Source organism: Dermacentor albipictus, chromosome 2 (assembly GCF_038994185.2).
Source record: "Dermacentor albipictus isolate Rhodes 1998 colony chromosome 2, USDA_Dalb.pri_finalv2, whole genome shotgun sequence".
NCBI lineage: Eukaryota > Metazoa > Arthropoda > Arachnida > Ixodida > Ixodidae > Dermacentor > Dermacentor albipictus.
This window is the reverse complement of record NC_091822.1, coordinates 17,221,961-17,239,579: the sequence shown is the minus strand read 5'-3', so window position 1 is coordinate 17,239,579 and position 17,619 is coordinate 17,221,961. Positions and strand designations below refer to the sequence as shown.

General features: G+C 48.1%; 1 protein-coding gene across 3 annotated transcripts in view; it reads left to right on the top strand.

Annotated features, from left to right (window-relative positions):
* mRpL20 (mitochondrial ribosomal protein L20) overlaps nt 1-17,619 on the top strand; it is a 73,145-nt gene that overhangs the window by 30,987 nt on the left and 24,539 nt on the right. For 2 of the 3 annotated variants that reach the window (XM_070533494.1, XM_070533493.1), the window contains exon 3: nt 10,361-10,438. In XM_070533494.1, the coding sequence (XP_070389595.1) occupies nt 10,361-10,438 (78 nt within the window). Of the gene's footprint in view, nt 1-10,360; nt 10,439-14,667; nt 14,783-17,619 lie in introns of all 3 variants that reach the window. The other variant, XR_011511976.1, reaches the window with a different exon arrangement.

The following is a 17,619-nucleotide window of genomic DNA, read 5'->3' as shown; positions in this document are numbered from 1 at the left end:
GCATAGCCTGCAGGGAACTTGTGTTATCGGGATCCTGCTGTACTTTCTTCGCTTTTGTAATGGTGCTAGTGGTGATGGTTTTGATTTTGCTAGAGTCTATCATTTTCATTTTATACTCGAGGATGCCAACTCTACGTGTTAGGTGGGAGATGTTACCGTCCATATGCTCGACAGTGTTAGATTGAATAGCTATGGCTTCTCTCATCTGCGTGAGTGATTCCTCAAGTGCCTTCAAAGACGTGAGTATGTTTGGCTCTGGTTATGGTCCTGAGCGGGGAACTCGTCAATTTGCATGGGCTCTCTTTCCGTGGTTGCGGGGGGAGAAATAGCTTTGCGCCTATTCGACACTTCTGCCTGAACCGGGATGGGTAAGGCTACTTCGTGGGGTTCACGTGAGTTACGGCAGAGCTCGAACTCGGACCTCAGCATTTGTATTGCCACCTTTAGCTCTGCATTTTCTTTCTTAAGCATTAAAATCTCAGATTGCTCTCTTTTATGCTCCGGCGAGATGCCCTGTGTTTTGCTTTTGGGATGTTCATCCTGGCCTTTGTCTGCCCAGGACATTGGTTCCTGCATTCGGATGCTGGAACTGATCGTCTTCTTGAACGGGAACGTCTGTTGCTATTGTCGTGCCCTCTGGAGCGACAGTGCAATCTGCTGCTGGGGTACCCTCTGGAATGGGAGCAGGAGTGCCCTCTCGATGCCGATATGTTGCCGATGCCGATAAGGGCTTCTTTCCCACCATTGCTTCTCCGCCGCTAGCTGTGTTGAAACCACATAGTCCTGCCACCAGCTGCCTGTTCTGTGCGTCTGCGGCGCCGCCGTCTTTGGCGCATGATGTATGGCACCTGGAAGCGCTGTTTGCACTTGCGGTCTGCCGTTTGGTGTGCCCCACCACAGATGGCGCACTTGGGATCACATTGGTGATCCTTTGATGGTGTGAGCATGCCACATCCACGAATTTTTTCTGATCTACGCCCTTTGAGCAAACGTTGGCCCTGTGGCCCAATTCTCCACACGCATAAGAAACGTCTACTTGCCTGCGATACAAAGAACAAGGGTAGCGAACACCATCACACACGTTTAGGGGGGCCTTGTGTCCATCGAACAACATGATCACTGTTGGTGTCTTCTTGATTCTTCAAACCCCCAGAGAGCCGGGGTTTCTCTGGTTTACGATCATCTCCGTCAGTTCTGCGTCACTGATATCCAGGTTGATTCTGCAGATCACTCCTTTACATGTGTCGTCCGACGCAGCCACGTAGGCCGCCACTTCTATGACGATATTTGCCATACAAATCTGTTGAACTTTGGCGTAGGCGCGCGCATTCGCCTCGAACCGCGTGGCATTCATGAGAATTTTCTGGAAAGGGTTCGTGCACAACGTGTCATCAGACACCTGCTCCACTGTTAGGAAAGCCACCTTGGCGAGCGCACGCTTGAAGATAATAAGGTCGGTGTTCTTAACATCCAACCCTCCACGAGGCCGTATAATGGTCTTAACGTGATCCCTACGAAGGTTCGCGATTCTGGAAGCTTCCATGACTCATCTCAATACATTCTGTGGTGCGGTAGTGTGGGCGCCACCATTACCGCTTCCTTTCACTGACATGGGCGCATTAGAATCACACCTCTCATCATGTTTCTTCTTGCTCATGACTTTGGTCCAGCCTGAGCACTCCACTTCCTCCGGATTGATTTCCATGCCTTCTACAACCGAGGTATTGGTGTTGGAGGCCATTTTCTAGCTTGACGACGCGTTGGGCCTAGGCTCGCCGCCTGCCTGACCACCCCGTATGGCTTGGCACGTTAGGCGTAGCTGCGCGCCAACGTGGCGTGCGGTGGAGAAGTCTCGGGAAAGTCCGAAAATACCACCCACTGGTAAGATTTTGGTAGCCGCTTGTCCCTTGGAGCAAACGGCATCGATTGATGCACAGTTCCTTTGGGTGGAGGCAGAAAATCTGGTCCAAAACGTTTGTAGAAACGGGAGTCAACGTGCAGCAGAACTGATAGTTGGGCGAGTTGGTACGAATTCATTGTAAAATATTTAGCTTGCACAATTGACAAGGACACAGTGAAGGGGGACACAGTAAGTGCTCTTGTGTCCCCCTTCACTGGGTCCTTGTGAATTGTGTGCACTAAATATTTTACTATGAAAGGGAGTCAACGTGCTCGCAAATGTGTGTTTGAAATCGTCGTCTTAGTTGTTCATGGCTAGGGTTCCGTGAATTTTAGTTCTCCTTGAACGAAAACTATCATCAATGGCTCATATCCCCCATAAGTATTCATACTCCTGCAAGCAAGCAATAAATGCAATGACTCATAGCCCCGTAAGGCAGTGGCTACAAGCACTCGGCAAAGTGAACAGTGCTAAAACTCTTCATAATCATGCATACAACATACAGAAGAGCATGTCAAATACTGTCATCATCAATGGCTCATACCCCCTAAGCAAGCAAGAAATTCAACGGCTTATAACCTGTAAAGTTCATGGCTGATCACATTGCGAGAATTAGCTGCGATGACACTACCCTTGTTGTTGTTGTCAGCCAACAGAACTCCAAAACTTAGCAGCCCGCTATGTTTCTGGGAATTATAGTAGATACATTAGTGTGTCTGGCATAAAACAGGAATTAGAATTGGAACCCCTTGAAGTAAGAAGGAGAAAGCTAAGGCTTAAATTTTTTCATAATATATATTACGATAAGATTGCTATTCCTAGGGAGAAGTACAGTGCTCACGGAATGAAACGCGACAGCGAGTATTTGGTAGAACCCAGCATATGTGCAGAGAACTCGAGAGTACCATGTCATGTCGCTATGAATCTGGTCACTAAAGGTGACCCTGACTCCGCTCTAAGTGTACACACCAAAGTTACGTCGATGTGACACGAACTGCAGCCGGTACAAACGAAAGTCTGGGCATTAGTTAGCCCTAAATTGACGCGTTTCATTCCGTGAGCACTGTACATTTTTCATCCACACTACAGATCTGAGCGGGTTGATCGTAATCATAAAGTGCATGAATTCAGGTCAAGAACCGATGTGTTCAAGATGTTGTTTTTTCCTCACACTGTTCGAGAATGGAATGCTTTATCTTCATTTCTTGTTAATATTACTGACAATTAAGTGTTTGCATTGTTATTGTGACTGCCCATGTAATATTTTTTTTGTACAACCCCCCCACTGTAATGCCACTATGGCGCTGCGGGTGAATAAATAAATAAATAAATAAAAAATTTCAATGCGGATGTGTTGGTACCAAAAAGGGAGCGGTTTACGCGTTTGTCTTGCAGACATATTCCTTGCAATGCCACAATGATCTGGCCCAACTGACCACCTAGCTGCGTACCTGCATCAATTAGACATTATCAAATAATGTGATTGCAGTTGTGAGTGAAATAATAACCACGGATCAAGACAGTAAATCAGTGTGTATACCTTTTGTCGCGATTACCACCCATCAAGACAATAAATTGGTTTGTGCCTTTGTTCAAAATTATGTGTCACCTCTGTGTCATTAGCTAAACAGCTTTGCTGGTCAAACACCTTCGCAGAGTGGAATGGCTCATGTTTCTATTTATTCAGTGCATGCTTCTTCAGCTCCCTGCAAAGGCTCTGCCTGCAGAGTGGGAACACTCAAACTAACAGCGGACTTTGATGTGTGATAACGTGTTGGGCCACCATGTTGGGCTTCACTCGCGTTCCGGTGTGCTCCCTTCTGTCTTTTAGTAACTTCGCCTTTCTCACAGAAATGTTTCGTATGATCTTGCTTTGATCATCAGAATCTGTGATGATCCGCCCAGGTTCATGAATGAGGAAGGGCTCAAGGCACCCTTCATTAGATAGACGCTCCGCAGTGTGGTGGTGATGAATGAGGACTGACTGCCGAGCAGCTGTGCTTGTCGGTGTTTAGTGGGCGCAGTGACCATTGTTGCCCACTGAGCCTGGCGAGCCAATGAAGATTATGCCCGAGGGGGCGTCACATACTTGTTATACCCCCTTGCCCCCAGTTTGTTTGTCAACAACGAAAAGATGTCCAAGTTCAAAGTATTAGGCTCTGCCTCCGTCCTAGCCGGGTCAACGGTGGCTGCTACCCAGGTGAGTAATGGTCCAGTGGCCTCCGTGGTTGAGTACTCTGTCTGGGCACCGGTGTTGACAGGCCGGGTGGAGCAACGCTGCGTGCTGCCTGAGCCAGCCTCGCTCCATCCGTAGGGTCCACAGTGGTCGGCCTTGTGAGTGGTGCCGGACTTAACAGTGGCCCAATTCGTGCCACACCACTGGCAATGCTTGCTGCCTCCAAGGTGGGCAGTGCTCCGCTGGAAGCGACTGGTGTTGCCGCTAGCTCTTCTGCAGGCTGGAACTCTGAAATGGCACTTTAGGGCGCTAGCCAGGTCCTGCGGCGAGGCCAAACATGTTCGGTGCCACGTGGCCCCATCAGGCATGCGGACGAGCAGCGAGGCACTGGCAGGCGACACCACCTGCCCGGCGGACCAGGGTGCGCCAGGACGGAAGTTCCTGGTGAAGACGAGCTCCCAACGCCAGCAAAGACCCAGGACGGCACTCTCGGTCAGGAGCCAGCTTCTGCTTCAGCTGCTTCAGGAGCGCTGTGGATCGGAGGTCTGGATGCAAGACGTCCAAGGGTGTCTTGACCATCCAACCCAGCAGGAGCTCACAGGGGCCACGACCAGTGACATCGTGGGGCGTGGTCCGATACTGGAACAGTATCCGGGCAATCTGCGTCCGGAAATCTCCAGTTTGGCTCTTTTTGAGCTTGTCCTTGATGGTTTGCACCACCCGCTCGTCTGCACAGTTTGAAGCAGGGTGATATGGCAGAACCATCATTTGGCGGATTACGTTCTTCGTCAGCCAGGCCAGGTACTCTGTGCTGGCGAAAGCAGGACCATTGTCGGACATGATAATGTCCGGCAACCCCTGGGCAGTGAAAACCTGTCCCAAAGCCGCAATGGTCGCGCCTGCCGATAGAGTGGCGACAGGTAAAACCTCCACCCACTTTTAAGAGGCATCCACAACCACCAGGAAGTAATGGGCCTTTAAAGGCCCCCGAAAATCCACATGCGGGTGGGACCAGGGTCTCTGTGGGAATGGTCAGGGGGTGCTTTCCACATGACGCGAGGCCCGCTGGTACACCTGGCAGACTTCGCAGCTCTGCACCATGTGAGCGATGTCGTGGTCCAGGCCAGGCCACCAAACATGGGACTGGGCCACCATCTTGGTCTTTTCCACACCGGGATGATCCACGTACAATTGCATGACCCTGGACCAGAGACTTTGTGGGATCACCACCCTGAAACTCCACAGTAGGCAGCCCTGCTGCAAGTTCAGCTCAGCTGCCTTGTGGCTATAGGCCTGCTGAACCAATTCATCCCCACAGGACACCGCCTTGACCACCTGAGACAGGACTGGGTCCCGGCTGGTCGCTTGTGATACCGCAGATATGAAGAGTATGTCCGGGTAGGCATGCTCCAGCATGAACACTGAGCAGGTTCTGAAACAGTGTCAGGCACCTCTGGCAGGGGTAGGTGGCTCAGGGTATCAGCATGTCCCAGGTCCTTTCTCGGACAGTAAACCAGCTGGTAACTGTAAGCTGCCAGCCTCAAGGCCCAGAGTACCACTTGAGGTGATGCCTGCACGGGAACTGTCTTATCAGGCCCGAGCAGCCCCAAGAGTGGCTTGTGGTCCATGACCACCTTGAACTTACGGCCCCACAAACACTAGTGGAAGCGTTCGACTCCGAACATGAGGGCCAGGCCTTCCTTGTCCAGCTGGCTGTAGTGTTGCTCTGCAGCATGAAGCCGATGAGAAGCAAATGACAGAGCGTTCCTGGCCATACTGTCCCGGTGCGCCAGGACAGCTTCCACGCTGTACGGCAACGCATCTACGATCAGGATGACAGGCTTGGCAGGATCGAAGTGTACCAGCACTGGAGCCTTGGTGATTAGCTCCTTGCTGCACTGGAAGGCCCAGTCCTCCTTTCAGACCCATTGCTGACAATCTCGAAGCAGAAGATGGAGCGGCTGTCGATGCTCTGATAGGTTCAGCAGAAAACTCCTGTAGAAGTTGGTGAGGCCGAGGTAGCTCTGAAGCTCCTTGTTCCAGGGCGTAGGTGCCTTGAGCACAGCATCTACTTTGCGGGGAGCCGGGGCTAGGCCAGCCTGGGAAATGACATGCCCCAAGTACTCAACCCTGGGGGCCAGGAAAATGCACTTTTCCAGCTTTAGCTTGAGACCGGCATCCTGCAGTAGTGCCAGGACATTGTGCAGGTCCTGCAGGTGGTTCCCGTCGTCGCTGCCAGTAACTAGGATTTCGTCTAAGTATGCCACCACGTGCCTCATGCCCCTGAAGAGGTCCATCTACCTCTGAAATATGGCTGGGGTTGAGGCCACACCAAACGGTAAGCACATGTACTGGAAGAGCCCCAAAGTTGTTGACTCCGTGACATACTTCCGCGAGGCATCCTGGAGCACCAGCTGCTGGTAAGCATCTCTGAGGTCGAGCTTGGTAAACTACTGTCCACTGGACAACGCTGATTAGAGATCTTCAATCCAGGGCAATGGGTACTCCTCGGTAGTAGCGATAGGGTTGATGGTAACCTTGAAATCCTTGCAGATCCTGACACTGCCGTCTCCCTTGAGGACTGGTACGACGGGAGCGACCCATTCAGACATCTTGACAGGCACCAGGATGCCCTCTCGCTGTAACCATTGCAGCTCCTGGGTTACCCCTTTCTTCAGGGCAAACAGCAATGGGCGAGGCTTGAAAAAACGAGGCCGGCACCCTCAGGTACATAGATACCAGCTGTCGTGCCGGTGAATGTGCCCACCCCTGGCTTTAACAGGAACATTAACTTGGTCAGGAGGCTAGGGCTGTCTTTCACCACATGCAGGCTGGCTTCCTGGTACTCTGGTAGACGTACACCAAGTGCATGAATCCAGTTTCGGCCCAGCAGCATCGGTGATGACCCCTTGGTTAAGTAAAGGGGAAGGGTTGTCTCCCTGTCACCAAAGCGAACGCTGACGTGGGCCTGACCCTGGACCTGGGAGAGCTGCCAGGAGTAGCTGCGCAGCATCATGCCCGAAGCCTCGACTGACATGCCGGGGAAAGTATGCTTGAAGAGTTTTCCGACCATTACTGACACGCTGGCCCCTGTGTCCAGCTCCATGAAAGTGGGGTGCCTGCAGACTTCGACGGTCAGCATGTACGGTGGCACAGATGGCGGAACAAAGCCTGTGTGCCACATATCAAAAATTGGCGGGTCCTCGGCGACGACGTGAAGCCTGACTGCGGAAGAACTCGAGCCTACTGCCACACGCCCCTGCTGCGTACCCTTGCGACGGCTACCCTGGCCGCGGGCTTGTGTGGTACCTGGGCTTGAACCAGGCTGCTGCTGCTGTCCGTCCTCCCCCTTTGGCATACCGTGCCAGGTGCCAAGTTTTCCCTCAAGTCAAGCATTGTGCTTGAGAGAACTGGCACTGTGAGGGGGAATGGGCACCACCACAATGACCCAACTTGTCGCCAACTTGTTGACCGCAGCTTGTGCCGATGGTGAGCCAGTTGCATGGGCAATCTCGCCAGTGTCCTTGGCAGCAGCTTTCATTGCCAATGGTGCCTTCCTGCCATCATTCAGCGAGGGGTCGGGAAGCTCCAGGAGTCGTGTCTGCATGGTGGGGTTGTTGATGCTACAGACGAAATGGTCCTGCAGCAGCGAGTTCAGCTGGTCTCCAAAGGCGCAGGCACTCGCTAACCCTCATAAAGCAGCAACGAACTGCCGAAGAGTCTCTCCTTCCCGGCTGCTCTGGTTGTTGAAGCGGAAACACTCCATTAGTCTGGACAGTGCTAGGTTGAAATGCTAGTGCAGTGTGGCGAGCAGCTCCCCAGCGTCTTAACATGCAGCGTGGCTGCCTTGAGAAGGTCAAGCAGGAGACTGAAGACACGAGTCCCGCAGCTGGCCAGGAAAATGTCCTGCTGTTTGGCCTTAGGTGCGTCGTTTGCCCGAAAAACGTGTACTTGTTCCTTATAAACTGGCCAGGCAGACCCATCTCTCTCAGACGGCTCAAGCCTTCTATACAGCAGCATGGCGGCAGCAATGGGGGGCGGTGTTTCGCTGCTCGCGGCGCCATGGAACGATCCGTGGGTACTGATCGCCAGTGTCACGATCCGCCCAGGTTCGTAAACGAGGGAGGGCTTGAGGCACCCTCTATTGGACAGATGCTCCGCAGCGTGGTGATGGAGAACGATGATTGACCCACTGACCACCGAGCAGCTGTTCTAGTCGTTGTTTATTGGTGCGGTGACCACTGTTGCCTACCGAGCCTAGCAGGCCACTGAGCCTGGCGGGCCAACGAAGATTATGCCTGAGGGGTGTCACATGCTTGTTGCACATGTGCAGCGAGTTGTCCAAATTGTTCCAGCCTCCTGCCCGCGAGCCATTTTAGATTCTCGTCGTAGGACATGACGTGCAGCCATTCTTGAAAATGGTATGTTTGGTGCCAGAGCTCGGACTTGGAAGGGCTTGCCCAGCTTCTTGAAATGTACCGAAGAAGGCTTTATCAAACCGATAAGAATACAAATATTTTGAGGATGAATTCCTTTTTGTACACAGAAACCTGAAAACCTAGCCTGGCTTGTGGCTTTAACAATGTGTGAAAAAAGAATGTCAGCGAGAGACCAAGGCTGAGAAGAAACACTATGAAGGGTGGACCCAATGTACGGGAAATGAACTCTATAAGAATTCATTGTTGGTCTTGCATTTCTTATGAGGAAAATTAGCGAAAAAAAATGGCAACTCGAGAAGAAAAGACAAGTAATACACTCATGGCTGTTTATAATAGCAGGAAAGTACCACCTGGTCATGCATGTGCACAATAAACATACAGAAGCATTGCAAGTAGAACATGTGTAGGTCAAAGGTGGCTGCGCAATAAGTTAAGAAGTGCGACCAATCTCTAACACAAACAGCCCACTTAAATTATCCGTAGATGTGATGTGATGTGAGTGCCTGTGTTGCTGTCGTTTTCTGCCATGCCACTGCGAAATGCCATCTGACTTAACTTCTGCACCCTCTGCCAGATGGTGTCAATGCCCAAGTTTGGGAAAGAGGAGACTTAGGTCAGATGAGCAGCAGCAATTGGCCACCCATGCCTCAAGTGTGTCTCGAAGAAGCTGTAAACACTCGGTGCTAATAGGCCTCACCGTATTGTGAAAGGGCCACAATAGAACCGAGGCAAGGGGTGCATTCCAGGGTGTCAAATGCAGAAAAAAGAAAGGGTCAATCAAGTGCCAACACTAAACAATACATGGTCGACCTAATCATGCTTGAAATGCGATACGAATAAGATATGAAATGAATGAATAATGAATATGTAAAAGGGACAGAATAGAAAGATATTGACATGTGCACTTGTTTTTCTTTCTTTGGCTACTGCTTTTCACCGGCTAACTAATGTTAAACGTTATTGCTTGGCGCAGGACGCACTTGCATGTATTGAATGTTTCGCAAATGCTATCGGTGCTTTTATCTGTTGCCACTGAACGTTGTGTAATCTGATCATATGTGCAACGTAAATTATTTAATATTTTTTGAAAGGCACACAGGCACCAGCAGTTCTGCTGGAATCTTCGACCAGTCATGTATAAAAGCTGACACGCTTGACACGTGATTAGAACAAACTTGACTGACAAGGTGTTCGTGCACCACCACCACCTCACTGCTGCTGCAGATGTCATGCCAACAGTGGAAGTTGAAGCAGCCACTAGACCAGAGCTCTGCCAGACATGTTTGCATTCCCTGGTCAGATGTGAAAGCAACTGCAAGCACCTAGAGCTGGAGCGCAGCACTCTGAATGAACCAGGTGAACGTGGTCCGAGTGCTCAATTTCAACTAGGCGAATGTAATATGTGCTGCCAGAACACCCTAGAACACTCGAAAGTGACAAGCTGAACGTGCCATTGATATGTTTGTTTCCGTTTTGTCTGTTCTACTACTGTGCCAACAAGGATGAATGTGACCTGCCAAGCAGGGTGCATACGCCTCCTTGAAATTCTTGAAAACCCTGGAGAGAGTGATTAAAGGGCCCTTAAATCTCCTTACATAAGTGTGCTCCTTGAATTCCTTGAAAACTGGGGTTGGAGGCGGCTTTTGAACGTTCAAAGTAGCCAACTCCGCTTTATACAGTGTATGGTACAAATAAGGTTTGTTTCCCCATCCTTGAAATTTGGCATTAGCCATCTGAAATCCTTAAATTGGCTTTGTATAGTGAATTCTGTACAAACACTGTGCCCAATCACTTTTTGTGTGTGTTGTTCTCAATAAGTGCAGGTCGTGTTTCTTCTCAATGCAGGTGTGGATGGCTCGCACAGAAGCAGCATCCCTGGAACATGGCATCTCTTATGAGCCATTTTACATCAACTTGGCCAAGGTAAACCTCTTGATTTTTGGCTAACTGACCCCTGGCAGCAAATAGCTGCTGTGGGCATGGACAAAACTGTGCTGCAGTTTCTTGACATAAATATTATAACGAGTGTGTAATTTGTTATCATAAATATGCAAAGTGTGTGGCTGCACTTGTAGTGTTGGTACAGCACGATGTGAAGGTCTGGCTCTATATGTCAAGTGCTCACTGAGTGATATCACTTGCGGCATTGTGTAATGAGGAAGCTAAGACTATATATTATCTAAAGAGGAATCCTTATTCTTACTTTCTACCGGTGAATTCGGGCTCACTGCAAATTCTGGCGCGAACATTTAAAGAATGACAGGCAAGCAGGTATACATTGCAGCACATCATACAAGCAGCAGATGAACAAGGGAAATGTCAGCCAATGCTCATCTGGGCAGCTTTCTTTAGCATGGTTTAACCCACAAAAGTTGGGTGCAAAAGAACAACTGTGAGGTTGCTGAAAGGCGGGCGTATCTTGGTTGCAAAAGCAAAGGGAGAGGATAAAGGGCTGTAAATATGGTCTGGCTAGATTTTCTATAAAACAGAAGTGTAACATTTTATTGTTGTTGCCCTTGTAGATATGCTGAAAGGACATTGTTGGGAACAGGTCGTAGTTATTACTAATGAAGTAGATAACGTAAAACTCTCCAGAAGAAAAAGCTCAGCTCCACAAAGTTGCAGAACTTGAAGGGAAAAATTCTATAGTGGGAGCATAGTTTGGTCTAAAGGAAGCGAAGTGGAGACACTTGGGCCATGCTGTGAAGCCTTCTTCAAGCTGTCTTTTTACGCTATTTGTCAAATAAAGGAACATCATTGAATGGAAATAATGGTGCTGTTTTATTCAGAAAAAAAAGAAAGCTCTACAAAGTGAGTGAAACAAGATTTCCGGTAAATTTGGTACAATTTTCTTCTTTTCTCGCGGTAGGGAAAGGGTTAAAAGTATGCGAGTACAATAAATAACAAATTATCTGCCCACCATATACATACCAAAGCTGGTTTTTATGAGAGCATTTTGGCAGATGCACGAATACTGGGACCTCATGTAACAGGTGTTCTAGAAAAATTAAAGGAACATACGTAAAATAAAAGCTGTTTTATTTTCGGATTTCGGTAATTTGCAGGCCCTGACAAATGAAATTAGAAGGAAATCTTGATTTGTGTGAGTTTTCAGAGTCACTCCTGCAAAAATGTCTGCACTCTATTTGAGCATGTACGAGCATAGTGTTCTAATTCTGAAAATTAAAGCTGAAACTGAAGGATGCAGTCAGTTGCTTAACCGCTTACATTACGACATGTTTATGTAACTTTTAAGTGAAAGTCTTTCCTAGAAGGCTTCGAAGTGCCACGGAAGATGTAGTTTATCTGCATCAGATGCGCAATACAAGAGATGTAACTTTTACAAATGTGCGTTTAGTTTCTTTATTTTTGTTAATTTTCAAAATTCTGCAAGCCCAAGGTGTGGGCCCTTATCTCTCCTGCAAGGGCTCACACCCAGATTATCACAACTCTCGCACAAAACGCGCCAAAAAACGTATTGTTACGCATATTGTTACGGTGCAACCAAGAGTGGCACCAGTCAGGAGACAATTTGATGTGTAGAGGTGGAATCAGTCTTGACAGCTGTCTTCTCTTGTCTTCATTGTCTCTCTTGTAAATAGTGTAAATGTATCTTTATATGTGATTTCTGCAACATAACAAATTAGTAAAAGGTGCGGGTTGCCCACGAGGAACAGACCACGAGGAGCTCTGCAGTGGTCATCACCTTGGACTGGACAACATGATGGACGAAACAAGACCCAACATGGCACAGCCCACGTCAACGCCTACAACCCCGACGGTTGTGCTGGCTCAGTTGCAGGATCCAGGAATGTTCTGCCACACCGACCACCTCAACGTGGAAGTCTGGATTGCCACGTGTGAGCTTATAAGTGCCCACAACAAATGGGATTCGACGATTATGTTGGCTAACTTGGTCTTTTACCTAAAAGGCACGGCAGAGGTGTGGTATGACAACCATGAAGAAGAGCTTAGCAACTGGGACACGTGAAAACAAAAGCTGAGGGACTTGTTCGGCTGTCCCACCAGGTGGAAGAGCACTGCTAAGAAAAAACTAGGGTGTTATGCCCACACAACGACAGAATCATGCATCTCTTACACCCAGGACGTGCTGGCTCTGTGCCGTAAGGCCAACAACACTATGGCCGAGTCAGATAAGGTTGGGCATGTACTGAAAGGGATTGCTGACAATGCTTTCAACCTGCTCATGTGCAAAAATTGTGAAACACTACAGGACATCGTAAAAGAGTGTCAACGCTTTGAGCAGGTCAAGAACGGCCGCCGCGTTGCAATGCTGTTCGTACGTCTGCCAAAAACAGCTGCGACATCCTCTTTTGACAACAGGCTAGGAGTGCAGCAACCATCATTATTAGATGACCTGGCATGGATAGTGCAGCAAGAACCAGAAGCCATGGCTCCTGCAGCCCTTTTTTCCCACCCCAGTGAGCCGAACAACTTGCCTACAGCACCATTTGTGCAGGCAATAGTCCACGAAGAACTCGCTAATCTTGTATTGTTCATTCTGTATGTGCCATAGCTGCTTCACAGCTGTCTTATGCTCCAGGTCCATCGACTGGTCCACAGAATCTGCACACTACCGAAATCCAGCCGAGTGGCTAACCACGGACAATCGGCCAATCTGTTTTGCCTGCTGGCGTATCGTTTTGGTTGCTTGCCATTGTAACAACGGTTCTGTCTCCTCTCCTCTGCAACCACCATTCACCAGTTATTATTGCTCCGAACAGAGCGAGAATCGTCATCAGCCTCCATTGGCACTGCAACAGCCAAACAATGATGCTCGTACTCCTTCAAACAGTCCCTCATCATCAGTCCAGGAATGCCTAGGAATTGCGTAGGAAGGTTCAGGAATGCTTAGGAATTATCATTCCTAGGCATTCCTGAACATATTCTCGGCTGGATAAAGGATTATTTACACCTGCGCAAACAGCAAGTTGTTCTTAATGGGGTAACATCGGCTACAATGCACGTGCTATCGGGAGTGCCTCAAGGCTCTGTGCTTGGGCCACTCTTGTTCCTTGTTTATAATAATGATTTAGTAGTAGGCCTTAAATCAACAGTTAGACTGTATGCCGACGACTGCGTCATGTATCGTACAGTGAAATGTTGTGCCGATATGTCTGTCTTACAGGACGACCTTGAAAAAGTATCTATCTGGTGCAAGCGGTGGCAGATGACTCTGAATACTGGTAAATGCTACCATGTGCAGTTTACAAAGAAAAAGAAAAAATTTCCCAGTTCCTATTGCGTAAATAATATTGCACTCAGTACCGCTAAGGATGTGCAAAAACCTTGTAGTTACGTTTTCTGAAACGCTTGACTGGACTAATCATGTTAACTCAATTAGCGCGAAAGCTTACCGTCTTCTTCACTTTTTCTGACGAAATTCTAAGCTTTCTCCTTCATCACTGAAGGCAACCTTGTATTTAACAAACGTCAGGCCTATTCTAGAATATGCATGCGTTATCTGGGATCCATACACTAAAAACCTCACAGAAAAAATAGAACGCGTTCAGAAGCAAGCAGCACACTTCGTAACAGGAAATTATAATTTTACTATCAGAGGATCCGGAATACGGGAAGGGTTGGGTTGGAAAACTCTTTCTTCACGCAGGAAAATCCTGAGACTGAAATTCGTTTATAATATATATAAAAGTAAAACTGGTATCGACAAAACACTGTTCAGCAAGGAGCCCCATTACGTTTCATCTAGGAGAGGCCACGCTAACAACATAAGAGCTTATCAGTGCCATACCAATGTGTTTAAGTATTCATTTTTTTCTAACACGATTAATGATTGGAACGAGCTCCCTAATGAAGTGATGGTAGCTTCTAGTTTTGAAAATGCTATTGAGAGCCATATTCTTTGATTGTTCTGTTATTCATCTCTGCACATATGCAACTTTTTTTTTTATAGTTAGTTACTTTTGTTACTCACTTTGTTTTGTACTTTGTTAGTTTGTCTTCCGCTTTTGCGAATTTCAGTGCTCAAAGTATGTTGTATTTACTGATGTATTCTTTTGATGTTGCTGAATATGTTCCCATTGTGACCACCTGTATTTTAGTATACTGAATAAACAAAAAAAAAGGCCCTTTTGCCACCCGTTCGTCGACCATCATCCCTATCGCCGCAGGCTCGATGCCCACCATCTCTGATGCAGCCCCGATGCCCGTCTCTGGAAAACGAAGCGACAGGCTTTTTCTGGCTGGTTTTCCGAGCTTCTGCCTGGTGCAGCTGACAGAATAAATGTGAGTGGAAATGCACCAAAAAAAAAGAAGACACGCAAAACTGAGATCAATACTTTGAACATGGCTGCCATTCCGTATGTGCACGGGGTGTCCCATAGATTGAGAAACGGTGCCGGAAGGATGGGTGTTTCAATTGTTTTTTCAGCTCCAGGAAAGCTGAAAGCCTTATGCGGAGGGTCAAACAAGACAATCCCCACAAAAAAGATTGCGACAAGAAGCATCAGGAGCCCCTCACCAGCTGCATCACAGGAGTCGTTTATGAAATACCCTTGAAGTGCGGGTGCTCCTACGTAGGACAAACGGGACACTGCTTCAGTGATTGCCTCAGGGAGCATGCCAACAACATAAAACAAAATTACAGCAGCAATCTTGCTCTGCATTGCAGGTCATGTAAATGTATCCCCGACTTTAGAAAAGTCACTGTCATCAAAAACATGCTGACCAGCGCACATGTGAAATTATCAAAGCATTTGCCATCACCCAATGTAGTCCTTCATGCATCAGTTTACCATCCATCCAGTTATAAGACAAGGAAATTGCTTATCTGCAAACTTAACTGATCTCTGCCCACCTGCAATCTCATCATTTTTTTCATGTTTTCACGCCATTTATGTTTTTACTATTACTTCTCTGGCTATATATTCTGTGCTCGTGCAATAAATATACTTGTTGGAAGTCAGCGCCTGTGTGGTGTGCAGCTTTTCCCTGTCCTGTTATTCGCACTGTTTGCTAAAGAATGTGTTTGTACCAACAAACCCAGTTAGCCACTATTCTGAAGTTAGCAAGATGATTGCACCTGATCTTCCGGCACGAGCTGCTGACCTTCACTGTCTCTTGGAAACGTACCGCAACATTTTTTACCTTGATGGCCGCCCTTTAGCCCAGACATTGGTGGTCACCCATCGTATTTACACCGCAAACGCCAATCCGATATGCTGCCAGCCATATTGTGTTTTACATCTTGAACGACAAGTGATACAAGGAGAAGTCAATAAGATGTTCACTAAAGGCGTTATCGAGCCATCTTGCAGTCTGTGAGCATCCCCTGTCATCCTTGTCAAGAAGAAGGATAGCAGTTGGTGCTTTAGTATGGATTACAGACACCTCAACAAAATCACATGCAAGGATGGCTACCCCTTGCCACTTATTGGTGACACCTTGGATTGCTCGCATGGAGCCAAGTACTTTTCATCTATAGACCTCCGATCAGGCTATTGGCTAATCTCGGTAGATGACATGGACCATGAGAAAACTGTATAACACCTGACTGCCTCTACCAATTCAAAGTTATGCCGTTTGGCCTTTGTGATGCCCGGCAACCTTTGAAAGAATGATGGACTCCTTACTTTGTGGGCCATAAATGGTCTGCATGTCTGTGTTATCTGGACGATCTCATAGTCTTTTCACCAACTTTTACGAGTCATCTAATGCATCTGTCGGCTATTCTTGCTGTTTTCTGATGCATCAGCCTGCATTTGAACTCGTCCAAGTGCCACTTTGGACATCGTCAAATTACCATTCTTGGCCATGTCGTCAGTGCCACTGGTGTTCAAGCCAACGCTGACAAGATTGGTACTACCCAGACCTTTCATGTTCAGTCTTCGCCCGCAGAAGTAAGAAGCTTTGTTGGACTGTGCTCGTGTTCCATCGTTTTATCAAGAATTTTGCAAAAACGGCTTGCCCACTCACCGACTTACTTAAGAAGGACGTTGCTTTCACATGAGGCCTTGCTCAAACCAAATCCTCTGCCCTCGTACGCTTGCTCACGGCTCCCCCATTGCTGGCTCATTATGATCCATCTGCTGCCACTGAACTCCACAAGGATGTTAGTGGCCATGGAATTGGGGCTGTACTTGTTCAATGGCAGTGTAACGCAGGGTGTGTAATTGCATACGCCAGCCGCCTTCTGTCACCCGCCGAGAGGAATTTTTTAATTACCGAATGGGAGTGCCTGGCATTAGTTTGGGCAGTTGCCAAATTCTGCCTCCTATTTGTACAGCTGCACATTTTCCATGGTTACCGATCACCACGCCTTGTACTGGCTCTTCTCACTTAAAAACCCTACTGGACTGGGAGATGGGCGCTACAGCTCCAAGAATATTTATTTGGCATTATATACAAGTCAGGCCACTTGCACAAGGACACTGACTGCCTCTCTTGTTATATGATGCGCATGACACCAACTCTTGCATCCTGGCCATGGCTGATCTGCATGACATACGCACTGAACAATGGCGCAATGACTGCTGACGTGTTCTGATCGATCGTCTCAATTCTGGACATTCGGAGCCCACGCTGCACCTGTCCATGCTCTCTGGTGACGTTCTCTCCTGTCACAGCTTACGCCCTGAAGGACCAGAATTTTTACTCGTTGTACCACGCCATCTCCGGACATCAGTTCTTGAGCAGTTGTACGATGCCCCTACTGCAGGCCATCTTGGCGTTCCACGTACTTACGACCACATACAGCACTGCTTCTACTGGTCAGGCTTGCACTGCTTTGTGCACCGCTACATTGCAGCCTGTGCACTCTGTCAGTGTCGCAAGAAACCTGCTGTGCTGCCCGCTTCACCGCATCCATGTGCCCTCAAAACTCTTCTTTGTGTCGGTCTTCTTGGCCTCGCTTTGGTGTCCAGGGTGTATATACAGGGCAGCCCAAGTATCATGCACCAAGACTTAAAGAAAATAGCAATTGCTTTACTTGAAGAAAACCTAGTGCATATTGTTTCCAGTACAGTGGAGTAGCCATCAGTAGTTCTTTTGTTGCTGAGATTTCATTAGGAAATTATAAATAATTATGCCAGAGTCTGCTGCAATGTTGCTCCCTTTCACGCCAC